Source organism: Rhinolophus sinicus, linkage group LG14 (assembly GCF_036562045.2).
Source record: "Rhinolophus sinicus isolate RSC01 linkage group LG14, ASM3656204v1, whole genome shotgun sequence".
In the NCBI taxonomy this organism is placed as follows: domain Eukaryota; kingdom Metazoa; phylum Chordata; class Mammalia; order Chiroptera; family Rhinolophidae; genus Rhinolophus; species Rhinolophus sinicus.
This window is the reverse complement of record NC_133763.1, coordinates 12,999,089-13,026,227: the sequence shown is the minus strand read 5'-3', so window position 1 is coordinate 13,026,227 and position 27,139 is coordinate 12,999,089. Positions and strand designations below refer to the sequence as shown.

Here is a 27,139-nt window from a genome sequence, read left to right as displayed (position 1 = left end):
GTACTGGTACGTTAGTTCATATACTGAAACTGTTTCTGGCTCTCAATAAAAAAAAAAAAAAATTCAGATTTAAATAATGATTATTGAAATACTTTATTAAGTAGGTCAGAACTTAATTTTTAAAACTTTCATTAGGATATTGTTGAAAATGAGATTTCATATTTACCATTTTAAGTATTTCTCATTTACACTTTTCCCTTCTTCACTTAGGGGCCACTGTATTTTGTGTTGCTCCAAATGCACTATTTCCATTTGAACTGTATAATGAAGAATATTTAGAGCAAAGGGATATCTATCTGACTCAGTGCCAACAGCAGCTCCTCCAGTTTATTGCCACCTATGGACCTGGGACAACTATTTTTGCTAGCGATGAATAGGCAATCTGAGGAAAACTTTCTTCGTTCCTATTTCAGCAGTGGAAGTGTGACTTTGAAGTAATAATGTATAGAATGCCATCTTAAATGTAAAATGGTCTCGTCAAATTAATTGCTAATGGAGTTAAGACTAATCCAAATCTCAAAGCCAATAGCAGTAATTTAAAACTTAGAAGAAATATTAAAAATTCTAGTTAGTCCCGTATACCAGTGGTCAACAGATAACGCGCATGTATGTTGCAAGCTAAGAAATGTAAAAAAGGTAACTTTTATGTAGTTTCCTCAATTCGTCACAAGATGGCAATAGCACTTTAAATGAGTACCTACAAATTAAACCATTTTTTCTTGCACTTGTGAACTTGACAAATTGGTAACAATTTATATAACCAAAAGCCTCAAATTTAAGGACTTTTCATCCTTTACTAGATATTGACATGTCCATTATATAAATGTTTTTTTTGGAAGCCATAATTATACTCAGAAAAAGCCTTGGAAATTTTCCATTTTTTATAAGCCAGGTGAAACAAAAAAAAAGTAATTTACATCAAATCAAGGAGCAATAATTAGCTCTTTAAATCTAGCTAGTTACAAGAAAGACACCAAAAGTCAAAGAAACCAATTTGCAAAACCAGTCTTCATTTTTGGAGGGAAGATAACTGCTTTGAAAAGGGACACCATGAAAAAATATTCTTGTGCAATTTAAAAATCCTTTTCATTTTTCAAAGCTTTAATCATTTTACCAAAAGAACAGTCATCACAGAATTGCCACCTTACTATTCTTCTTACCTTATGATTCTTTTACCATAAGGTACACAGCTAATTCTATAGGACTTTGACAAGTCACTATTTTCCTAGTCATTTGACAGCATTTACTGAATATCCAGTAGTGCCAGACTAGTGTTCAGTTACCAGTAAGGCAGTTTTTAAAAACAAAATACGTATTACAACTTTACACCAAGACCTTATTATGTCTTATTTTAGATTATATATTTTCCTGGTTCTCTACGAAGGCAAAGCATTTCTGTTTTATACTCAGATCCATAAAATTACCTCCATTTTACAACTGTAGTGTTATGGTTCTGTTGACAAAAAAGGACTATCAAACACGGGGGCAATGGTTTTCAAATGTTGCCTCTGATGCAGTTACATGTTGCTGTACATTTTAGTTTCTTTCCGTATTAAAATTATAACCCTGATAAAAAGAATGTCTTCTCCGAGGTAGGAATTTAGTTTTAGAATTCTTACAAATTTTCAACTTCTGGACAGACTGGATCATCCAGTTTCTCCCTTAAAACAGTGTATTACTTGTACTAAATCTGGGGTTACTTTTTTGTTCAAAGGTAAAAACAAATAAAACGTGTAGGTCCCAGGCAAAACCTTTATTTGTAAGTGGCAATTCATTTAGGGAATTTGAGATTCCAACTACTGTTCCCCTTATCCATGGGGAATACATTCCAAGACCAGTGGATGCCTATGAAAGCATGCGTATTACCAAATCCTACATATACTGTTTTTCCTATAAATTAGGCACAGTAAGAGATTTAACACTAAAGAATTATAAAATACTGTATTAAGATTACCATGAGACTACTAAGTGACTCCCGGGCAGGTACTATGCAGCATGGGCACACTACACAAAGATGGTCCATGCTACTCAGAACAGTGCACAATTTAAAACTTATTTCTGGATATTTTTCATTTAGTACTTTCGGATTATGAGTAACAGGATGGGAGGGGAGACTATTGTACTATTTGTCAGGTCTAACAGCAGATTCTGAAGGGGAGGCCAGCAGTTTGTGTGCAATGGTTAGGGCCTTTCCAGAAATCCTCTAAGGCAAGCAAAGGTATGCTAGAAATGTCTCCCCAGCTGCCTGACACCTCAAAGAGAATCACTATGCACAAAGGAGCTAGCCACTAACGGGAGAACATACTATCCCTGAAGTATGTTAAAAACAAATCTGACTAGTGACTGAGAATGGAGCTGTGTAACAATTTGATGTTTTTAAAAACATTTTATTGCTCAGCAATTGAAAGTATTCAAACATGTTATTTTCTACATAATTTATGATCAATTATATAAATTAATATTAAGTAAAATATTAATTTTCATAATTTGCTCAAATTCATGCCTTCTTGACCAATTCATTTTTCCTTCCAAAATGTTACGTGCCACCTCTGAAAAAAAATCAGAAACCAACAGTGAAAACCATTCTGTACTCAAACGCACAGGAAATCATTCCATTAACACAAAGGCAACAGGAAATGGCTCCAGCCCTTTAGTTTATTAGATACTTTTGAATTAACAGATACGGTTGCCTGATAAATCATACTTACCGGAGGCAATGACTTTTTAAACCACAGCTAAGGACTTGCACATTCATCTTCGGCTACCTATATGATGAAAAAGAACATTTCACCATTTTAGTAAAAAAAACTGCATTATAGTTGAGTAATTCACATTAATTTCAACATAGATTACTGGCATCTCAGTCTTAAAATTATTTCTTCAAAGAAACCCTCAGCTGGGTAAACGGCAAAAAGTACTTTAAGTCATCACTGTGCCAGTTATTAAACCTACCAAAACATATTCAACATTTTCGGTACTATTTATTCTTCAGGAACAAAACTTATGTAAAAAAGCACAATTCTAACCTTTTGGTACCTTGTTACAGTTGTGCTCCTAGCAGTTCAGTCATCTTAAGTCCTTGGGAAACATTCGTGACAACCTTCATTCATCTTCAACTCATAGGCTCTGTTGCACCTGGAAATCAAGTATTTTATTGTGAATTTGTAGTTGTACTTGCACGTGGTTTGTACGTTTTTTCATACTCATCAGGAACCATAAACAACCATACCAGTAAGCTTCCTGACTCCTAACCAGTTTTTTAATAAAAACTACCAACATCAAGACCACATAGTGGAGTAATTTTGTTTTTTTAACATGTCTCTAATGGAAGAATGCACTTGCTGCTTAATTTTTTTAGTAGTTAATATCTGCAACCCCAAATTTAAAATATCTACAATGATTTGAGAACGTTACTCCTTTTGATTGATTAGGCCCTAATAATTCCACAAATGATCTTTCCAAAATGGAAATGAATTCATTAAGCATGGGCAGGAAAAATGGTGGCTCTGATGTTCCTTACAGTGGCAGTATTGATTTTAAGACATGATGGTCCTAATGAGTACCCAGCCATTGCTTTTCTGTCTCAGAGCCTAAGGATGAGGTATGAGCTAGGTTAAAGGTTAGATATATACAACCAAGTGTGCAGACCTCCAACTAAAAGCATTACAACAGCAAATCTAGTAGTTTTGAGAGCAGTCACACATTTTGTTGGCATCATTATTGGACACAGTCCAGCAGGATTAAGTCCCAGGTTGCCTGAAAGCACACTTAGGTATTGCAAAGGCCATGCCTGGGCCACCAATCAGGTCCTCCAGGAGGATAAATCATTGAACCAGACAGCTATTGGAAATGATTTATGAAGACATCAAATGTTGGACCTTGCAAAACAATTTATCATTTTCAAGTCTTGAAATGCTGAAATATTTCACATAATCAATATCAGAAACACAGACTACGTATTATGAATAATTCCAACTTCGAAAATTTCAATTTATGATTCATGGGAACTACTGACAACTGCTTGCACAATCCCATTTGTGTAAAGCCTAAAACTAGAAAAAAACAACAGTATTTAGGGATACGTATGTGTAATAAAATTGCTATCCATCCCACTCCCCTCAAAAAATCGAAGAGACTAGACACCAAATCCAGATTGGCACCTCAGATGGAAGGGAAGGAATAGGAAAGCAATACTATGCTATCGGCATTATTCCAATTATTAAATGGGTTGGTATGTATTATGGATTGTATTTATTATGCTACAGGACTTACATGCATTAATATTTTTATCAAACATTTAGTTTGTACATAGGATTCATGCCACTTAGGTCTCAAAAATAAGGATGATTGTAATACAATATAATAATTTAAGCCATATTTGCCCTGTTTATTTTGGATGAAGCAACGTGTTTCAAATTTGGGTAGAGAAAAATACCACAAGACTATTATTACTAAGTCTCATAGAAGAGGTATTCATTTATAACATGTTTTTGAGTAGGTAACATGTTCTTTCAGTCTCGGTCTCGCAGCTGTTTACCAGTTTCTTCTGTTTTATGTCCAGAAATACACATTTCTATGTAAACACAAACCTCTAAGGGTATACACTGGTACCTCGGTTTTCGAACGCAATCTGTTCCAGAAGACCAAGTTCTGAAACGTTCAAAAACCGAGGTGCGGTTTCCCCATAGAAAGCAATGCAAAATGGATTAATCTGTTCCAGACCTTTAAAATCAACCCCTAAAACTGCAAATTTAGCATGAATTTTACTGTCTAATGATACCATAGATCCATAAAATTTACGGCATTCATAAACCGAAATGTTCGTCAACCGAGACGTTCGAAAACCAAGGTACTACTGTATATAGCAGGCATTTCGGCCTAAGGGCCTTCTACACGGTACATATTACTTTTCAACTTCAATACCACGTCTTTAGAGCCTATTTACAAAGGAAGATTCAGGAACAAATGACGGCCAAGAGTTCTACTGTATCAAAATCAAAACTGTTAGTAAAGTGTGCGATTAACAATTTTAAAATCAAACACAAAATACAGTTAAGGTTGTCTTAATATCTAAGAGAATTCCTTCCCAATGTATAACATGCTCCCCACCACGGATAAGGCGCCCATTTAAGGGACCCTGTTACCGTACAGGCCACACTCAGAGGATACAAAAGGGCTCCAGCGAAGGTCTGAAAGGAACACGGAGCCACCGGCCGTACCTTCCGGCCGTCTCGGAACCAATCGAAACTGAGGCCCTTAATTAGTTTCTGAGCTGAGAACAGTCGAAACCCACGTTTACTAAAGGGTCAGCTAACACTCGCAGGTGGCAACTCACAAAATGCGACTGAGCTGATGGTGCGGAGGAAAGCCGCATCAATCCCGGGTGAAGGGAGAGGAAGGCTGCCTCCTGGGCCGACCGTTTCGCTGCAGGCAGCAAAGGGACGGATTCCACTGGAATGAAGGCCTGGGGCGCCGGACCCAGACGGCGGAGAGGGTCCCGGGCGGGCGTGGGCTCCAGGACGGAGTCGGATTCCCAGTAGGAAGAGAGAAGGAACTAAGACTGCGGGGACTCCCACCTTGAAAAGCCCGGCGACAGGCCCACAGGCGCTGCCGCAGGGGCCGCATGGGTCACATGGCGGATGCCGCTGCGAGGACTTGCCACGTCGGTGGCCGGGCGGAAAAGAAAGATTCAAGGCCGCCGACCGCTCTTAGGTGCTGCGGTTGGCCCCGCCCCTTCCGGGGCATGGCTCCGCCCCTGAAGGCGTGGGGCGGGGCCCGACCTGGATCGTCTGTCGGCTCCTGGGCCTTTGGGCCGGAGGTGGCGCGCTAGACCTCAAGTTTGTATTCGAGTGGCTTTTGGAACTTCCGTAGAGGTTTTCAAGGCTCATGAGGGCCTCACCTAGAGCTAATTCACTGAGTATGTAAATGATTAATATACCAGTTTGTTACGTATCCGAGCGAGCAAACTGCTCTAAAACGAGGTTCCCCTTCCTAGTATGTTATATTTGCTTGGTCTTCTACTCCCTCACATGGTCCGGTGCTTAAAGAACTGCTGGGATTGAACATCCCAATATAGAGTAAGGATATCTGGTATCGACCCCTTCACGCATACAGAAGAAGCGGTTGCCAGTCAAAAAAAAACCCTGTTATGTTTTCCCTCTATTACAGTGATAGCTACTGTTCCTATATTTATTAATAATAATTGAGGGTTAAAAAGGCATTAATAAAGCAGTCACCTGCCTTGTTTATGAACATGTAATTTGCTATTGATTTTCGTGCTTTGTGTTTTACAGGCAATACCTTGCTTTATCGTGCTTTGCTTTATTGTGGGCCACAGATGTGCATTTTTTACAAAATGAACGCAAGACCCTCCACCAGCAAAAAGAGTATGACTGACTTTATTGTGTGGGTATGGAACCCCATCCGCAGTATCTCTGAGGTATGCCTGTATCACTGTTGTTTCTCTCTGTTATTATATATCGTGTCCTGGCTGCAAAGCACTAGGCTTAGTGCTGGAGAAGACAGGCTGATGATCTTGTTACAAGAAAGAATACATATACACGCATATAATTAAACAGTTGCATCAGTAAAAGACACATCATCTCTCCTTTAAAACTTGGACATCTAAGACATTGATAGAAAATCCAGTACAAAATATATTTGCCTCAAAGAAACCTGGTATGAAAATCTAAACCTAGCAATATAAATTGTGATTGTACTCATTTACCAAAGGATTCCTCTCTATATAAAGCTTTTGCTGAATGCTTTATAGGGGTTTAAAATTATTTGGGGCCCCAAGTGGACACTGTTTCTTCTGTCAAGTAGTGGCTTAGGCCTAAGCCTGCCATCACAGACTCCTGGGTGAATATTACTTGTACAACCTAATTTGGCAGCCTGGGCAGCTATCTCCACCAGATGTAAGCCTTTGCCTACAACCGGGTGGGCAGGTGTGGGAGCCACCATTACTGAAAGGTGGAGAGGAGGGTTTGAAAATTAATTCTCATTGGCTTAAATTGAATCATACAGCACGTACTCTTTTTTGTCTGACTTCTTTCACTCAGCGTAATTATTCTGAGATTCATCCATGCTGTTGTATGTAACAACAGTTAATTCCTTTTTACTGCTGAATAATATTCCCATATTTGAATATACTACAATTTATTTATCCATTGACCCATTGATGGACATTTGGATAGTTTTCAGTGCATGACTGTTACAAATAAAGCTGCTATGAATATTCATACATAAGTCTTTGTAGGAATTGTGCTTTCATTTCTCTTGGTAAATACCCAGGCATGGAATGGCATGGTAGGTGTATGTTTAACTTTGTAAGAAACTGCCAAACTGTTTTCCAAAGTAGATGTACCCTTTTACACAGCAGGGCTTGAGTGTTCCAGTCATTTCACATTCTTGCCAATACTTGGCATGGTCAGTCCTTTTTAATTTTAAACATTCAAATAGGCGTGTGGTAGTAGTATTTCATTGTGCTTTTTATTTGCCTTTCCCTAAAGGATAATGAGCATCTTTTTACATGCTTATTTGTTACCTGAATATCTTCTTTAATGAAATGTCTATTCAAATCTTTTGCCCGTCTGAAAAATTGAGTTGTTTGTTTCCTTAAAATTGAGTTTTGAGGGTTCTTTATATAATGGGGACACAAGTGCTTTATCAGATATCATTTGCAAATGTTTTCTCCTATTCTATATTTTGTCTTCATTCTTTTAACAGTGTCATTCAAAGAGAAGTTCTTCATTTTGATGAAATCCAATTTGTCAGTTTATTTTCTTATATGGATTTGACTTTGGGTGTTATGTCTAAGAAAGTTTACCTAATTCAAACTTATGGAAAATCCTTTTTTTTCCCCTAACCATAGGCCTACTGAATTATTCCTCAGGAGAATAAATATGTCCTTTTCAGGCTCATCAAATGACTGATAGAAATCAAAGATACGTTTTGAATCCCTCACTAGCTATGTCTATATGGATTATGTCATGAATTTTGTCCAAATCTAATAAGCCCCCTTAACATTGAAAGATTCATCCTACACCAGACCCTCAGAAACCTCATAAATATCCTGCCTTTGCCCTCCCCTGCTGAAATGCTATTAACACTGTGTTAAGTTCAGCATATTAACAAATTCCTGTAATCTTAATGTTCATTTCTTTATTTTTTAAAACTGAGCACAATGAAATACTTTTTTTTTAATCCCTTTTGGATTATAAAAATATAGGGAGAAAAGTACCATGAGAAATTTAATGCAATAAACAAACATAGAGGTGTGACAATTAAGTTTGCAAACTTGTTGCAACGATGTTGCTAACCTTTTTTGATAGCAGAGGGATTATTCATCATGAATTTGTAACAACTGGACACAGTTAACCAAGTTTACTATTTGGAAGTGCTGAAAAGTCTGCCTGAAAAAATCAGATGACCTGAACTTTTTGCCAACAATTCATGGCTCTTGCATCACGACAATGCACCAGCTCACACAGCACTGTCTGTGGGGGAGTTTTTAGCCAGTAAACAAATAACTGTATCGGAACACCCTCCCTACTCACCTGATCTGGCTCCCAATGACTTCTTTCTTTACTTGAAGATAAAGGAAATATTGAAAGGAAGATATTTGGATGACATTCAGGACATCAAGGGTAATACAACGACAGCTCTGATGGCCATTCCAGAAAAAGAGTTCCAAAATTGCTTTGAAGGGTGGACTAGGCACTGGTGTAGGTGCATAGCTTCCCAAGGGGAGTACTTCGAAGGTGACTGTAGTGATATTCAGCAATGAGGTATGTAGCACTTTTTCTAGGAGGGGTTCACGTACTTGATTATTTTACTTTGTATGTGTATGTGCAGACAATGAAAAAAAAAAAAAAAAAGACTGTCAAGGCAATGGTCTCCCTAACTTCCCTTATCCCTCTCCCCTTTACAAGATTTTGTGATGATAAACTTGGCTTTACTTTATCAACAGGTTATTTTGCTGGACTTTTCAGGGAATCAGCACTCACAACAGTCAAAACAAAATATATATATATATATATATATATATATATATATATATATATGTATATATATAACTCATAGAAGAAAACATAGGGGAATATCTTCATCACATTGGATTTGGCAGTGATTTTTTGGGTATGACTGACACCAAGAGCATAGGCAATAAAAAAGAAAAATAGATAAATTGGACTTCACCAAAATTAAAACTTTTGTACATCAAAAGATGCTATCAAGAGAGTAATAAGACTGCCCATGGAATGGGAGAAAATATTTGCAAAGCATGTATCTGACAAGGGATTAATATCCATAATATATGAAGTCTCTTACAACTCAACAAAGGAAAACCAGACAACTCAGTTTAAAAATGGACGAAGGAAATGAATAGACATTTCTCCAAAGAAGATATACAGATGGCCAATAAGCACATGAAAAGATGCTCAGTATAACTAGTGTTAGAGAAATGTAAATCAAAACAACAATGAGAAACCACTTCACACCCATTAGGGTGGCTATTATCAAAAAAATCAACAACAACATAACAGGTGTGGCAAGTTTGTGGAGAGATTGGAACCCTCGTACCATTGCTGGTGAGAATGTAAAATAGGGCAGTCTCTGTGTAAAACAGTATGCTGGTTCCTCAAAAAGTTAAATACAGAATCACTCTATGATCCAGCAATTTCACTTCAGGGTGTATATCGAAAAGAATTAAAAGCAGAGACTCAAAGAGACTCAATAATCAGAGCAACATTATTCGCTATACCCGAAAGGTAGAAACAGATCAAATGTTCATGGATGGATGAATGGATAAACAAAATGTAGTATATACATACATACTACGGAGTATTATTCAGCCTTAAAAAGGAAGGAAATTCTTATAGATGAACTTTGAAGACATTATGCTAAGTGAAATAAGCCAGAGAAAAAGGACAAATATTATTTGATCCCACTTAGCGGAGGTACTTAGAATAGGCAAAGTCATGAGGTAGTAAGTAGAACAGTGATTCCGGGAGCTGGGGTGAAGAATGAATGGGGTGTTATTGTGTAATGGGTACAGAGTTTCTCTTTAGGATGATGAAAAAGTCCTGGAAATGGATAGTGGTGATGGTTTGTGAATGGACTTAATGCCACTGAATTAATACTTACAAATGCTTAATATAATGAGTTTTATGTTATACTTTACCACAATACAAATAAAAGATACTTTAAAAAGAGATGAAAGACCCACCTCTTCACATGGCTTACCTCATCTCTTGCTTCCCCTCTCTCACTAAACCCCTGTCACCTTCGTCTGCTCTTAGTTTTTAGAACATGCCAAATAATTTTCACATCTCAAGACCTTCGTTCTTGCCTAAAATTAGATTTTTGAATGGTTTGACTTCTTTCCTTTTTTGATCTCAGCTTCTATGCCAGTTTCTCAGTGAGGCCACACTTTCCCCGCCTATCTAAAGTGAGCCCACTACAAATCATCTCCCTTTTTGTTTTCTTCATAATCTATAATTACCTTGTTTGTTTTTAAACTTATGTACTTTTGCTCCCCTCACTGGCATATACATTATGTGAGAGGAAAGACCTTGTCTGTTTTGTTCACCTTTTTTATTCCTAGCACCTAATACAGTCTCTAGGACTTAGTAAATATCAATTGTGTGAATGAATAAATGAATCATAGATCTGTATGTGATGATTTGGGGTATTTTTCAAGATGTTAAAATTTAAAAGCTAGGCGCAGAAGGTCTTTAGTTAAAATCTCATTTTTGGTTAAATAAAAACATGTATTTATATGATTGTTTATGCATAGAATATTTTTGAGAGGTTACAAAAGGAACTATTTACAATGGCTGTCTCTAGGGAGTAAAACTTAGGATTTGTGGGGAAAGTGATATTTTTATATTTTATTGTATACCATTCTCTACTCTTTGGAATTTTACTATGTATATGCAATTTTAAAATTAAATTTAAGACAGAATTATTAAAGTAGTACATTTTCTCTTACGACTGCAAAGATAGACCATTTCTAAGATATGCCCCTTCAGCCCTGACTGTCATTATGAAAAGTATTTGGTATTCTCCAGAAAAGAGCACCCCACTGGGGGTGGCTAGTCTCCAGTTTGCTGAACTGAGTTCATGCTGCCAGTTGTAAACAACTGAAACCATGTTAAGGGAATAGTTTCATGGTTTAAATGTGATATAGCAGTGTATCAAAAATAACTTAAAAACATAGCCATTCTTTGCTAGTACAACCAGGATTACCTTAGAAAAGTTTATATTTTGTAGGTAGACATAATCTGGATTTAGGGAATAAAGGACATTATTTTCTCATAAGTTTTCAGAACCTATAGTCTGTACTTACACATGTAAATCTCGTTAGTAAATGAATACATTTGCCCTTTGGTCCTTTTTCATATTTAGTGAATGATTTGGAGGCCCTCCTAGTTCCCCTAGATGTTTGCAACAGAAAATGAGGTTGGAGCTGGAAGGAAGTTGGCTATAATAACCATCTGCTTCTGCTTTCCCTTGCTCAAGAGTAAGCATGTCAAAATAGAGTTAATGCAAGAGAAATGTAAATGACCCTAGTCATAAATGCATGACTTTTATGTATAAGATCCCTTTACTTGAGGCAAGATTATTTTTAAACATAATATTGACATTAAGATAATCATAGCATTTATACCTCTCGTCAAGGTTAAAGTTCCAAATCTGTGAAAAATACATTAAATTGTCCGAAAATAGGGCACTGATCTGAACGAAAGTTGATTCTTAAACTCTTAAAGCACATGAGCTTTACTGAGATAATTTTGGTGAAAATTACCTAAATTACTTATGATTTCTGCCCGGATCTAAAATAATGAGTGACTTTAATTGTCAATGTGAGACACTAGGGTTTTCCCTTTTCTGTTTAAAAATTTAACTTTTATGTTAAGAGTAAGCCTTGCAAATAACTACTTAAATCCTATGACAAAATCTGAATGTAATGGAATGTTATTAAAATTATTCAAGCTGACCAATGGGACCTGAGGGGAAGTCGGCTAGGGGACTTCAGGGAAAGTCTTCTTCTTTGATGAAAAGACACATATGGGAAGAAACAGCTCTTCCTTCCTAGATATTATCATCTGTGAAAGAATTCCTGGCATCACTGCTGCCATCTTGTTAAATGAAGGGAGTTCACCAGAGATGGCAAAGTAGAAAGGAAAAAGAACCAAACAACTTAAAGACATTGAATAGTCACCAAATTAACCAGCCAGGGAGCTCTCCAGCTTAGGCTTCTTGTTATGTGAAATAAGACACTTTCTTACTGTTGTTTTTTTTTTAAATACTTAAGAATAATTACATAGAGAGTTAAGAATGTGGAAATAATTGAAAAACTCAAACTAAGGTTAAATTACGATATTACTTGTACTTCAGTGATGATCAAATAGAAATCATGTCCTGAAATTAACACCCCACTAAACTTAAACACAGTGTAGATTCTGGATGTTTCTTCTACCATGTCTTCTTGAACATACGCGTGGGAGTTTCTATGTCCAGTGGTATTCTGGTAAACAGGATCTAAAAACAAAAACAAACCCCCAAAACTTGATGTGTGGCATTTGCAGATTTCCATGGTGTAAATATTCTCTTCCAGGCTGATTTCAAGGTACTATTTAACAACTGGCTCACAAAATCCCTGAACACTTGAATAATTAACAATTGGCTCTCGCAGCACACACCATTGTCTCTAGAAGCTGAATTGCTGGGTTGAAGAAATGAAGGATAAATACATCTTCGGACTTAATACAGTCAAACTACTTTCCAAATGGCTGGTTATACCACAGCCTTGTCAAAACTTGATCTTTTCAGAATTTAAACATTTTTGCCAGTCTGACAAAAGTGCAATGGTATTTACTGTTATTTTATTTTATGGTTTTTGTTTCTTTTTTTCACTGTTATTTTAATTTGCAGTTGCCATGAGGTTGAAAAGATAACTTTACGTATATTTCATTTTTCTCTTACATTTTTTTTCATGTTTTTAATCATTTGGGTTTTCTGTTTTGTAAATCATAGCTTCGCCCAAATTTTAATCAGAGTATTTGTAATTTTTAAAGTTGATTCATAGGATTTCTTTACATATTCCAGATACTAACCTTTAGTCAGTCAACAGTTACGTGCATTGCAAATACCTTTTCCCAGTCTGTTTTAGTTTTCATTATATTTATGGTGTTTCATGATGTTTGGAATTCTGTATTCTTCTCTCTGCTTACCAACAGCTCCCCAACCTCTGCATTTTACCCAGTACCTCTGTGTTGCTGTGGAAGATTTCTGGCTACCCTTAAATCCAAATCCTTTAACGTGCCTTTCAAGACCCTCCTTGATTTAAAAATTGGGAGAGATACAGTACGTAGTCCTAGGATTTTTGTGAGGATTAACTGAAATAACATATGTTCCGTATCCATCCTCCTTCCCCTTGCATGTCTTTCAAACAGCGTATTCTTGTCAGTTGATTTTCCCTGTGCCTGGAATGCTCTTCTTGTCCCTCCCTTGCCTTCTCAGGAAAACTTTCCTTGATCTCTTAAGACTGGATCAGGTCCCCCTGGCAGATACTCTTGTTGCTATCCTCGTAGCAATCCCCAGCCCTCTTCCTGATAATGAAACCCTACTTCTGTTTGTGTTATGGGCCTCGCGTTAGTGCTGAGCCAGTTTGCCTGCTTCCTGTGGTAGATGCTGGACTGGCCCACTCACTCGCTATTCCAGCCTCCTTTTATCTGCATTTCTGCACCTCAGAGGCTGAAAAGCTAAGTATTATATATTCCAAGATTCTCTTGAAGATAGAATTCCGGATTGGGTCCTGCCAATCAAATGCATTGGTGCAAAATTCCGAATTCTACAATGAGTTATGAGTCTGTCTGGAGAAAAGCAGGCCACACAGCATCCAGTTTGCTGACGTATTTGCAACAAAGGCGTGCTACTTCTGGACTCGGCCACTAGGGGGCAGCTTCCCAGGTGTCAGGCAGAGTCTGGACCACGGACAAGCAGCTGCCTTGGCAGCCAGTTCTTTGAAATGACTTTGGAAATTGTTCCTATAAATTCAGCCCAAGTTTGTTTCATCCAATGATTCTGTAAGTCACTACGACCCTACTACCCTCTTTGTTTTTAAACTAACAGGAGCAGATACCTTAACCAAACCCAGACTAATAAATATACCTTCCTTACACTTGGGGTTGACCTTGTTGACCCAGTTCTGGCCAATGAGAAATAAATGGAAGCCTTGGATCCTGAAAATTTTATGAAGTCATCTCACCACTTGTGGATTTTTTTACATGAAGGAATAAAGTCCTAATTTATTTAAGCCACTATGGTTGGGTCTTTCTTATTAGCAGCTGACTGCAATTCCTAACTGATATAGTAAGCAATGAGCAGTGTATGCCATAGTATTAAGAAAATATTTGTGGACCAACTAATGATTGATGAACAAAGGCACTGAAGCATGAAATAGCAATGTGTGTGTGTGTGTGTGTGTGTGTGTGTGTGTGTGTTCTACAACTTAAAGTATAAAGTAGGAGGTGGTGGAGAGTAAGGGCAGTGATATAGATAGGGGTTTCATAGGCCAAGTTAAAGGGTTATACATCATCCTTGGAATATAGGAAACCCCTGAAGGAATTTGAAAAGGTGTGTTATAGCCTCAGATTTGCATTTTTGACAGGTTACTTGGGTGCCGCCAATACTGAACTCAGGCAAAACTGTTAAATGTACAAATTGTGAGATAAAAAATGATGACTACCTATAATAATTATTTTTACATGCATTTGTGAATGTAAGTGTATCTTTACAGAAATTGTTTGATGTGGAATTGCTAAGTCAGAGTGTGTACACTTGAAATACCGGAAGATACTGCCGAATGGTATTTAAAAGAGCTTACACTCCAACAGTGCAACAGTCCTCGTTTCCCCATCGTCACCAATAATGGCTGTTTTTAATTTGTATTATTTTTTTCCACATTCCTCCATTTAATATTATGTGTGTGGGGGGTGGGGAAGGCATGAGGATAAAAATTACAGAGATTTATTTTCATCAAAAACATACATTATGGGTTTGGTTAAAGCAAGTTATGCCAGAAAATTAGTCATCATTACTTACCCTGTGAGTCCAATTGACCATTTTCCCCAGTTTTATTGAGATATAATTGACATATAACATTGTTTAGAGTGCACAACATAATGATTTGCTATATGTATGTGTTGGGAAGTGATCACCACGGTAAGTTCAGTTGACATTCATCACCTCACAGAATTACAGTTTTTTTCTTTGATGAGAACTTTAAAGATCTACTCTCATAACAATTTTCAGATATACATTATACATGGTGTAATGTATAGTCACCATGCTGTACATTACACCCCAAAACTTATAACTGGACCGTTTATATCATTCTGATAGGTGAAATATGTTTTTTCATTGCTGTTTAAATTTCTGTTTCTTAATCATGAGTGAGTTTGGGTATCTTTTCCTAAATATATTGGCCATTTGATTTCTTTTATATAAATTAGTTATTTGTGCCATTTGCGGAATTTTCTGAGTTGCTGGTCTTTAAGTTCTGAGGGCTGATTTTATATAAAGGAAATTACTGTGATTATCACATATGTTGTGAATTTTTTCACTGTTTTGCTTTTTGTCTTTCCACCTAGTTTATGATTTGTTCTTTTGTTCTATGAATTTATTCTTATGTAGTCAAAATGACCCATCTTTTCCTTTGTGGCTTCTTGGCTTTTTGGTGTCACGCTTCACCTTGCCACCTTTAACCCTTCATCTAATAGAGCTAACCAGCCAGACAAGACGTGCCCGCCTTGCACTGTGCTGCCTCCAGGCATTTTCGCAGCTATTATTTCACAGCAACTTTGTGAGCTGAGGCGAAGAGGGTGAAAAGGCAAGGGAAATGTGTTGAGGGCAAACCCTAAGACAAGTGCTTATCACAGTGAGAGATTCCTGCAGCAAAGGAGGGAGTTTTCCCACCAGACTGCGCGTAGAAAACGAGTGCCCGAAGCAGCAGGACAGGCAGCCTAGCAGAGCAGAGAAGAAGCACCCTCAGAGCCAGACTGCTGGACTCTGAATCTGGCTGTTCCAGGAGAAAGGTGGGCAACCCTGGGCCAGCTTCTTATACTCTGAATTTTCCTAATGCACCTGCAAAGGTTCATGAATGTCCTCAGCATCTTCACAATCACTCATTTAGGTGTCTTCAAAACTACGTATAAGGTGAAAAGAAAAATGGAATACTGAACAATTAAGTTGTAAATTGCAGATAGTCAATCTCGATGGTATAAGTAGGTTATCATGTCCACACCACGACTCAAGCGTGAGGCAAATAAAGTAGCTTCCTTCATGTCCTGTATCCAATCTTGTCTTGTTCTGGAATCCCTACCCTTGAAGAGGAAAAACATCTGCCAAACAGGCAGACTGTTAAATATGCAGTCAAATAGAAGCTGAAACTCTATCAGGGCTGTTTTGCCCTCTCAATGGGCTTCCTACCTGCCCTTCCCCTTTGATCCGTGGTCAGCTTTAGGGAGAAGTTCTGTGTCTAAGGAGGCGGAGGCAGGGCCGCAGGCTCCCATGCCACCTGTCCTCTGGGTCCAGACCTGACTGGCAGTGTCTGTTGCTTCATGTTGGGCAGGTATAGTGCTGAGGCCCTGAGTCGTGCTTACAACTTCCTGTTCTGAGGGACCCCCTATTCTGCCATCTCCCTGATTCCTGGCAAGGTGGCCTGGGTACTCTCAGTGGCTTCTGTCCCCGCTGCAACGTGCCCCCACCCCCTACCCCTGTCCTCAGTCTGTGCCCTCAGCCATTGCCTCTCACCCCCTGCCCCTGTGGCTCTGGGTGGAACCAGGGCTCCTCGAAGGATCTGCATCCACCCAGGCTTTCTCTCTAGGAGCGCGGCAAGGCCAGACCTTGTCTCCATTTCTTCGCTGCCTCACGCTTCCCCACTCTACCCAAGGCAGATGACAGCAGTGCCGGCACTCTGGCCATTGTCCCTGCCTGCCCCTTGGCCTGATTCTCCCCTTGCTCTGTTACCACTTAGAGTAAATCTCTATGGACCTCCAACCTTCGCTCATACAGCTAGAGGGCATCTTTTGGAATTTAGAATTCCATTTTCTCTCCAAGTTTGAATTTTAGGTCCACTGTCTTGCTAGAGAGTCTCAGTCAGTTTTGTAACTTCAGAGGTATACAACGACTTCGTTCTAGAAGGATTCTGCCCTTAACCAGAGGCCCTTAATTCAGTGAGTACGGGAGGCTGCGGGCTCCTGAATCAATTTAGTAACTTAAAATATAGGATGCTCCCCAATTATTTGTAAACTACTGTGTGCCCTAAGGAAATGTATTCACACTGGTGTTCCCCAGCCTGTCCCCTATAAGGAAGTGGGGTTTAGGTCTCTCTAGAACATTTTTCTTTTTCCACCCTTCATGCATCCCCGTGCCCCACCTCCTGAAGCTTGACTGAAGGCACATCTTGAGTAACATGCTCTTACCTCCCACCACTCATTTTTTAAGGAAGCTCTGCTTCCTTTCAACAAGGGGAGGGAGGGGAGTCATATAATCAAAATGTGTATCCCAGAGTGGCCATAAGCTTGGGGGGTGGGAGTTGGGGAGGGGGGCTTGCATAGCTGGGGAAGGGGAAGACCAGCAGTTACTGTTTGGGGTGACAAGTGTCCGAATTGGGTCAAGCCATTCCCACTCTTGCCATTGTCCAGCCTCTGGTCTTGGCTGGCGGGAGAGGGCCATAGTGCCTGCTGCCTGGGCCTAGTCCTTCCTGAGCCTCGGTGAGTCACAGCTGTCTGGCCTTCTCAGGCCAGGTGTGGTCCAGGGAGCAGCTGTTTGTCTTGTTCTGGTCCCATCCTGAAGTCAGGTCTCCTTTTTAAGGCCGCCTCTCCTCTATGTCCCAGAACATTACGCTTAAAGCCTGATTGGGCCCTGGTGGAACTGGCCTCCCCTCTCTGAAAGGAGGATCTGGAACTCGCTTCCCACTTCCCACCTTCTGCCTTCTCCTGCCTCTCCTGTTTCCGCCATTGCACACCCCTTTTTTTCACTTGGTTATAGCCTACCTTTCAAGATGACTCTGGTATAGAGTCTTACAGTCAGCAAGAGGCTGCACACAGAATAGAAACAATCATACACAGGTCTTTTTTTAAATAAAAAAAAAATACAACTTAATAAAAAAAAAATTGGCCCACAATACCCATTTATGTAAAATACTAAGATGCCTTACAATAGCACACATTTAGAATTTTTAAATTGAGTGATTTCAGAATTTGTTTGAAAAGAAGAATGTTTAAAATCAATTCTTCCTTAGACCTCACATTGTTTTAAATGCCCTCCCATTTCCAGTGACCATAAAAATGGAGACCAGTGATTTAAGTCCATCCCCAGAGCTCCCTGTGGACATACTTCTTGGTCCTGAGAGGGCTGGAATGCATGAGTTTCTTCAATAACATTCATACGCATAGGAAATGACTATTGACATAATCTTTAAGCCTAATAGTTAAGATTATTTTTCAGTTTATAATTTAAAAGCTTCTGACAGCTAAATGCTAAGGTATAATTTATAATGAAAGAGTTTGAGTGATTGAGGTAGATTTCACTGAGCGAGTTTCTCTTATGAGTTGAAACTAAGACTTGTGTAAACATAGGAAGGGAAGCCCTTCCCGGGTTTCTGTAGTTAGGCAGGAATACTTAATGTCCCTCAGTCCCAATTGTGCCTTAGTACCAGCTGGGCCGCACTCAAAGTTCATAGAAGCAAATCTGTAGGATTTAAGGGGCATTTATTTTTTTCATTAACAGTCATGTATAAGACCACCAACTACCAGTATATAACAAAACAAAAATATATATTCATTTCTCTGAAATTCATTCTTTTATAATATTTCCCTAGTGCTCCTTAAAAAATTTGGATTTCAGTTTTTGGATATTTTTAAAGTTACAGTAACAACAAAAATAAAATTAAAAAAATCAAAAGTGTGTACCATGGAGAAAGACAGCAGTAGTACACTCCTGGTGGTAAGTCATCTGAGAAACTGTAGATATCACATCCTCCATCAATGATTTAAAAAAGGAAAAGGAATTTTGTCATCAGATCAAGACAGAATGTGCCAGCGTTAGAAGAGTCAAAGTTCAAAGCTTTTCAGATAAAATACATGATCGACATAATCTGTAATATCTTATACATAGTTAGGAAAGAGCCTTTAGATTAAGCCATCTTCTCAAAATACCTAATATGTAAATTTGGATCAAAGCAATCTGTTTGATTTATAATTTCTTCTCCCTGCCAGCTAAGAACAATTTATACAGCGTCAACAAGCAGCTTGTTTTATAATGATGCCAAATAATTCATGTGTTGATTTCTGAGGGAATCATGTCAGCCACTGCAGAGATGTCTGTATTGGCTTATTTCCTCAGAATGGTACTATACTATACTGATAATGTGCTGGAAAATATATATAGGATTACCTCTTACCACTCCAAAAAAAAAAAAAGGACCTTACTAGAGCCTGAATACTTTCTCTTTAATTGATAATAACTGGTTAGTTGCATTCATGAATATAAAATGAGGCCCTTTGAGAGAAGGAGAAATTACTGAATAATTTACCTAAAAAGCAATTTCAACTAAAATAATTACTGTGCATTTCAACAAAGTCAATTAACATTTATTTTCTTTTCGTGCACAGCTTCTAAGTGTAAACAAAATTTCCATGGTGATAAGAAAACCACTGTTAGGGATATCTGCAACTCTGCAGATTGAAGTAGTTGGGTCAAAAAAACCCTTATTACAATGCAGAACCATTCTTATTTACCAAATAACATGTGAACAGATATCCCCATCTTTATCCCAACCACCAATCTCCATTGTAAGACTTTTATTTTCCACTTCATTCCTTTTATTATTTTTTTAAAACGGGCATGCATATACATTTAATAGAGCTTTATTGATATATATATATATATATATATATATATATATATATATATATATATAATTGATGTACAATAAACTGCACTGTTTTTATAATCAGAAAAATCAATAATATTTTAAGTGTGTTGGAACTCGTTATGACCCCCTAAAAAGTCATTTCCTTATCCCCCAAAAATATCACTATAGAGGAATTTAAATGCATGTCACATCACTGAGAGCTGAGTAAACTGACAGAAATTTAACTGAGGATCTGCCTTGCAGATTATGGGATAATAGTATGATCCAAATATACCCCCTCCCAGTCTTAATACATACTCTGTTCCTTAAAGCCTGGTGAAGAAGCTATTGCCAAGTAGGTATCTACTAGAAAGATTTTCAAATGTACCTTCAGTATTTGTTAAATATCCATAGAGACAGATGCAAATTTAACAGACTACGTTTTCAAATTAGTACTTTATTTTACTTCAGTAACACCCCTTCTCTTGACCATGCACCATTAATTAAAACAGCATGCTTCCTTGAAACTTTGGGTGAAAATATGCAATTTCTCCTCTGAGATTTTCCAAGCTACCAAAAGCTGTTAGCATATTTAGCAATTTACTAAAATGTTATGAAGACCTATGGCAGAAATGTAACTTCTTTGGCATTAAAACCTTTGCAACAGGACAAGAAGAAATAAAAAGTAATACTGTGAAAGCCGAAGCTTAACTATTTAACAGGATGATTTAGAAAAGTCTGATAATTCAACAAGTCATAATTTTCTCCCAATTAAATGCTTTAAAAAGCCAAATAGATTATTCACCAGAAAGCCATTTTTATGACATTCTTGCTGTCAAATTTAGTGTTTATAGTTCATTTTTAGGTAACTTTTAAAAAGTTTTGATTTCATTCCTTAAGATAAAAGATTATTCTTAGCTCTTTTTATGCCAATAACTTACTATAGTTAATGGCTGAATCCGTATCTCATTTTACCTTTTATCCCTTTCAATGTTATGAGTAAAAATATTCACAAATATTTAAACATACAAACATTTTTGCTACATATTAGTATGTACAAAGCTTTTATTATATATCTTTTATTTTAAAGACATGCTTCCATCACATTACAAGATATTCACATAAAATAATAAAAATTACAAACTGTCAGATATGAGCCAAAAACATGGTCATGTTTAGCTCAATCAACTGAATGAATGATAGTTTTATTTATTTTTAACTGAATAATAGTTTTATTTAGTTACTTATTTATTTTTTAACTGAATGATAGCTTTTGTCTTTAAATGGCCTTTTCCTTCATTTCACTGCCAAAACCTGAAAGAAAACTGAGGTGAGGAGAAAATAAAGTGGTGGTTCAACTGCTATATTAATTTAACCAAGTCCATTAATATGCCTTTCTATTTGCTAATCTTGAATGAGATTCAACAACTTCAAAACTGGGTTTTTGAGAAATAATTGAACTTTACAGTTGGAAAGTAGAATAGTAAAGGCTAAGGAGAAAAACAAGAAAGGGAGATAAAAGGGAGTCTAAGTCAGCAAAGACATGACAGAAGAGACAGATGATTTTTTTTTCAGGTGTCTCTACTGTTCCCCGTTGTTCCGAGGTTCACAGTGTACCCTGACCAACATCTCTGCTTCATGGCTGTGACCCCACAGCTCCTGTTGAAAAATGAAACCAGTGGTGCAATCATGCAGAACCGCTGCTGCCCGGGCACCTGCTGGGCAGCGCCGTGGGAGAGGCCCACAGCAGAGAGCCTTCCCTGGCTGTAGGTTCAAAGCAGGGCAGGATGGGGGGCGGGATCTGCTCTGGCCTGATGTATCCCCGGATGGTCACTGTGTCCTAGACCCTCTCAAGGTGAAGAACAGGGCCAGAATTCCCAAATCAATGGAATATCTCCCATTTCATAACAGCCAAGTAGGTAGATTGTGAACAGCAGTTGATGAAGGGAAGAGCCTGGCAAAAGCTGTGGCTGCGAGGGTCCCGGGGGCTCACTTGGGGCTCACTTGAGGCCACCAACAGGCTCAAACACACTACTCTCTCTAGGGTGGCTGCAGCTGCACCTGCTGGCCTACTCTGGGACCTGAAAGAAAGAGACCAGGGAGGAGGGTGATGAACCCTGCTGCCCAGTGACACCCATCTGTTCACACTGGGCTTCAGGGATTCCCAATGCCTTCCACAATTTTGAAACAATGGATATTTAGCAAACCTCTAGGAAGGTAGCCAAGCCTGGTCCTATGACGCAAACTATTTCTGATACTCTGAGCAAACTTTCCAAGACAAAAAGAACTAGTTATAGAAGTAACTGTGTCATCATATTACCTCAACAGTATTTTCAAACATATTCAGCTAAAACTGAATAAATGACCTCACAATGTCCAACTGAAATGGCTTCTTAGACTAACTTTAAGCAAAATGAAAATGAAATGAAATACTAAAATGAAATACTAGTGCATTACAAACACAGCTTTTTTTTTAAGTAGAAAAACTATCAGTAGATACTAGCTTTTCAGTTTGTAATAAATATGCTAAGAAAGTGTGTGCATTCTGTAAATATATAGTTTTTGCTTTTGTGTGTCTTTTGTTTTCCAGTAGTTTTTCCTGCACTATATAGTAATGACTATCTGTTACACTGAATAGATAAGCTGTGTGTTTTATGCAAGACTGATTATTTCATTCCACATTTATTTAGATTAGACAGATAAATCTGAACATCAAACTATGGATTCATAATGTAAACTTTCAGAAATGATGTTTGTTATATCTAATGTAATAAATACAGAATTATTTCACACTATTTTAAAAACAATAGACACCATTGTCTTCCAGCTCCCATCAGGGGAGAGAGAGCCTAAGGCTGTGAGTCTGTTGGAGCAGTGCTATGATTTGCTTTTTCTCCAGAGACGGAATGCTTCAGAAACTGTCCAGTAGCACCAATGTATAATCTTGATCTCATGGGCCACTTCTGAAAAAGAACAAACAAGTCCAAAAGTTAGTATCTATGACAGATATAACATAATCAATAATAATAATAATAATAATAATTCCAAATATTTCAATGCAAATGCAATCTTATGTAGCCAGCAACAATTGTATTAATAATTATGAAGTCTAAGGGACAACATGAAAAAATGTTTATTAACGCTAACAATAAAAGTAAGAATATACCCAGACTTTGGTTATAACTATATAAAATAATGTGTACATGTGGACAAGAAATCATGGAGAATATAGTTAAGTATAGGAAAATATATCTATCCACAATGTTTTAATTTCAAACTAAAACCTGAAACAAAAGCCTTAAAGCAAGATCCTTTTTAAAAGTTATATATGGTAAGTATTATGTGTCTACGCTTGTCAAAGAATTACAATGAAAAGTGACTAATTCAACTATCTAAACATTTTGTCTAGCTAAAAGCAATATCTAGAAGATGCAAATGTTAGAATATTTGGTGTTGTATAGACAGAACACCCAGATTAAATGTCTGGATGTACTGGCATCACACAGCTCTAACTTTTCAGTAATCACCACATTTGTATTCTGATTATGACTTTTCTAAATTCACCTTTAAAGTGAACAGCCTCTCATACAATATCATTTATTGCCAAATTGCCATAGCGATGAAAAAAAAATTACATAAGTACCCCTTTCAGAATGGACCTCTCTGTTTTTTTGGAGGGGGGTGTCATAGAATCAGTTTAGTTCTAAGGTCCTTGGAACACTAAGGATTACAATACCTTTAGTTGCCCAAAAAGTACAATATGAGAATATTTCTATTTGGATTAGGTAAATGAAAGATAGAGTTAATATTTAAGCATTTTGGTAGTGTCTGTAAAATACTATGTTACAGGTGGTTTTAATTACGTATATAAAATCTCTTTCCTTGGAACCTCCACAGCACAGGATTATAACTCTCTTTTGGCACATACAACATTCTCCCTTATGTGTTTTCCTTTCTATTCTATGTTCGTTTAGGGGAGGGATTGAGTCTTACCCTTAACTGTGTTCTCTCTGCTAACACAGTGCTTTGCGCATAGTAGGCACTTAGTTAATGATTTTAAAACAGACTAGTCATTTGTTCAACCATCATCAGTTTCACGAAGGGGTAATCTTTGGCCTTGTTTCATTATTCTTAGAGTTGTCTTTTAACATCAAACTAATTGATCCAGAGGACAAATGAGATTGAATTGTTCTTAAAAGAGTTATAGGACTACAAAAATGGTACATGCATCAAGTGCAAAAATAAAACTCTCGTTAAGTTTATTGTTACATGAAAATTATAGTTCTAACATTACTCATTCAAAAAAGCAAATACTAAGACAGAAAACAACCTGATTTTTTCATCTGAATTATATCTTCCACAAAGACGCATTTAACAGATGCTTTTTGTCTTGAAGTGTACTTAATGATTAAAAAAAAGTTTCTTAGAGAATATGGGAAATATCATGTCAAAAAAAATCTAATATTGATATAATTGAATAGCAATCTAAGGCACACTGTAATACAATACCCCTTAATGAATGACTTTTCAGCTGAAATTGTTATATAATACATGAATGTGGTCTATTGTAATTACAAATAAATGATATTTCACATTTTTATATTTAATATTTGAAATAGTTTGAAACTATCATTTTGATTATATTTTGCAAAATAAATTTTGTTAAATCTCACCACAAAAGGTTAAGTTCAGTTAATATTAGAGAGTGTAATCTACCACATTTCAATAACGATTATTCAATAATTTACTGAACACTGAATACTAAGGCTAAATCCTAATTTGTGTGTGTGAGAGAGAGAGAGAGAGAGAGAGAGAGAGAGAGAGAGAGAGAGAGAGAGCTTCAGAATGGTGGAACCAAAATTTAAAAATTTAGGCTTAGAAAATATAGGGAAGATGATGCATTTTGAACAGAAAGCCAGATCAATGTAGGACTTCAAACAATCAAGTCTAGAAGAAAAAGACAATGCAGAATCTAAATACTGCAATATAGACAATAAATTATAATCATACAAACCATATTAAATGAAAACCCTGACCATTCTACCTATATGTAGAAAAATTACAGAAAACGGATATTCTTGACTAATTTTGTCCGTTACATAATTTGAATATAGTATTTAATCAGCTCAGCATATATGCCAAAGTACTTATAAAGCTTACATAAACACACTACAGTTTTCCTAACACTCTTGGTGGCTGTCTAGCCCACGATAGTTAACGTTTTATTAAAACGGACTGAAAATTTACTGTGAGAATGCAGAACAGTCTCATTTTGTTCTCACCGGATTTACAAAAATTTTCAACATTGGTTTCCTAGGGACAGATTACTTAGGGACAGATAATTCTATTACCCCATTTTACGAATACTTAATTCCTGAAACTTTTCAAACATCTGATAAAAACCACAATGGAAGTGTAATTATGTAAATTCAAAACACTTAAAAAACTCAAAGGCTAATAAATGTAACTCTGATACTAAAAATTACCCAGCACCTCTCCAGGCACCCCCAAGAAACCTCTCACCCGAGAAGGGCATCCTGTAGGTTGCATCCTCTAAGGTGCGTGAGACATCCCTACCCCAAAACCGGGGTTTAAACCCATTGCCTTCGAATGGTTAAGGAGTAGCCTTCCGTACACGTCTCAGATCACGGTCGCTCCGCCGGTCTGTTCCCCCCCTCACTCCGACAGAAGGGTGAGGAGAGCCCGGTGGCATCTACCCAGGCGCTGGCAGAGCGGACAAGCTGCCCTGTTGCTCGCCCCAGCCCCGCAGTGCGCCCTGCCCGCTTACTTTGACAGGGTGCAGGTAGCCGTCGCCGCGCAGGGCGCCCAGCCCGGGGTCCGCCGGCGCCTCGGAGTCGTCCTGCAGGCTTCGGGTGAGGTGCGCGATGTAGGTGGTGGCCAGCAGCAGCACGTCCAGCTTGGACAGCTTGGTGTCGGGTGGCACGGACGGCAGCGTGCGCTGCAGCTCCAGGAAGGCGTGCCGCAGAGTCTGCACTCGGCTGCGCTCCCGCGCGGCGTTCGCTGCCGCCGGCCGCCCTCCCCCGGAGCGCGCTCCTCCGCCCGGGCCCGCCGGCCCTGGCCCGGTCCTCCCCGGGCTCGAGTCGCGGGTGGCGGAGGCCGGGGGCGCGGGTTCGCTGCTGGCGATCAGGGGGCTGCAGGCCGGGCCGCAGCGGTCCATCACGACTTCCCGCGCCGCGCGCCCTGCAAAGGACCGAAAGCGCGCTGAGGCCGGGGCGCCGGTCGGGCTTAACCCGGGAGTGCAGCCCTTTCGCGGCTCCTGCGCGCGTGCCTGGCCTCCCGACGTGGCTCCGGGTGTTCTCCGAGAGGGGGTCGCTTTGATTGGGGCGTGTTTGCCTCCCCACATCTGGGGAGAGTTTGGGGTCTGAGAGTTCCTGGGCTCCTTAGAAGGCTGATGGCGTGGTACCGGCTTCACTTTTCACGGACAAATTAAACGAAAGCGCTACTCTACTGGGGAAGAGAGATCTCGGAAGCACAGCTCGGGTTCAGAACTTGCTCGAGCTTCTGGAGTGTTATCCCGCAACCCCGCAAGAAAGATGGTGCGGGTAATTTTCGCGGAGTGCTGGGGCTACGGCCGCCGCTCTCGCACCATTCGCTCTCGCGGCCCGGGACCCCGGGGGCGACGGCTGGAGCCCAGGGTAATTTCTGCCAGAGGAGTGGGGGGACCCCTGGCCTCACCTCGGACTAAGGTACCGGCTACCCTCCAGGTGCGAGGACCGCGCGGCGCGGCGGGGATCGCACCGGGGCCCTTACCTTTCCGGGAGCGGCCGTGCGGGGCTCTGCTCCGCTGTGCGAGCGGGCAAGGAAAGTCGAGCCGTGTCTGCGTGGCCAGGGCCGCGCCGGTCACTCCATCCTCGTCCAGCCGAAACAGACGGCGGCTTCCAGCACTGCTGGATGCGCCTTTTATGAGGGCGCCCCCGAGGCCAAGCGTGCGTGCGGACCAAGCTTGGTGTCGGGCCACGAACGCAAGGCCGCGGAGGTCAGCGCTCACCTGAGCGCGGTTCCCCGGGCAGCCTCCTCTCGGAGCCGCCCCCTCTGCCGCGGGCGAGTCATTAATCAAACCGTCCGGCGGGGCGGGGCCAGAGGGGGCGGGACGTCCTGCTGTCCCCGCCCCCACGTCCAAGCTCTCCCGAGGCGGGACTCCCAGCGCACCACGTTGCGCGCCTGCGAGGTTGGCGGCGCGTGGTGCCCGAG

The 27,139-nt window shown here is 39.2% G+C and overlaps 2 protein-coding genes, 1 long non-coding RNA gene and 1 other non-coding gene across 5 annotated transcripts in view; 1 reads left to right on the top strand and 3 right to left on the bottom strand.

Annotated features, from left to right (window-relative positions):
• The window catches only part of MCMDC2 (minichromosome maintenance domain containing 2), a 32,215-nt gene extending 31,175 nt beyond the window's left edge, over positions 1-1,040 (top strand). The window contains exon 14 of the mRNA XM_074318361.1: positions 211-1,040. Coding sequence (XP_074174462.1) covers positions 211-377 — 167 coding nt within the window. The 3' untranslated portion in view covers positions 378-1,040. The remainder of the gene's footprint in view (positions 1-210) is intronic.
• A 40-nt stretch (positions 1,041-1,080) lies between these two features.
• On the bottom strand, positions 1,081-5,731 carry LOC141568436 (uncharacterized). 2 transcript variants are annotated; one of them, XR_012491550.1, is made up of 4 exons: positions 5,577-5,731; positions 3,027-3,135; positions 2,709-2,765; positions 1,081-2,549 (listed from the first exon to the last, which is right to left on the bottom strand). It is a non-coding gene; the product is annotated as an uncharacterized LOC141568436 (long non-coding RNA). The 2 variants fall into 2 exon arrangements; XR_012491549.1 differs by having other exon boundaries at positions 5,336-5,695.
• Positions 2,852-2,940, bottom strand: LOC141568726 (small nucleolar RNA SNORD87). The gene has a single exon (XR_012491946.1). It is a non-coding gene; the product is annotated as a small nucleolar RNA SNORD87 (small nucleolar RNA).
• A 14,274-nt stretch (positions 5,732-20,005) lies between the features above and the next one.
• TCF24 (transcription factor 24) lies at positions 20,006-26,962 on the bottom strand. The gene is made up of 3 exons (XM_019725314.2): positions 26,699-26,962; positions 25,716-26,128; positions 20,006-22,890 (listed from the first exon to the last, which is right to left on the bottom strand). Exons 2-3 carry the CDS (start codon positions 26,103-26,105, stop codon positions 22,777-22,779), a joined length of 504 nt encoding a protein of 167 aa, XP_019580873.2. The 5' UTR covers positions 26,106-26,128; positions 26,699-26,962; the 3' UTR covers positions 20,006-22,776.
• Between the last annotated feature and the right edge of the window lie 177 nt (positions 26,963-27,139).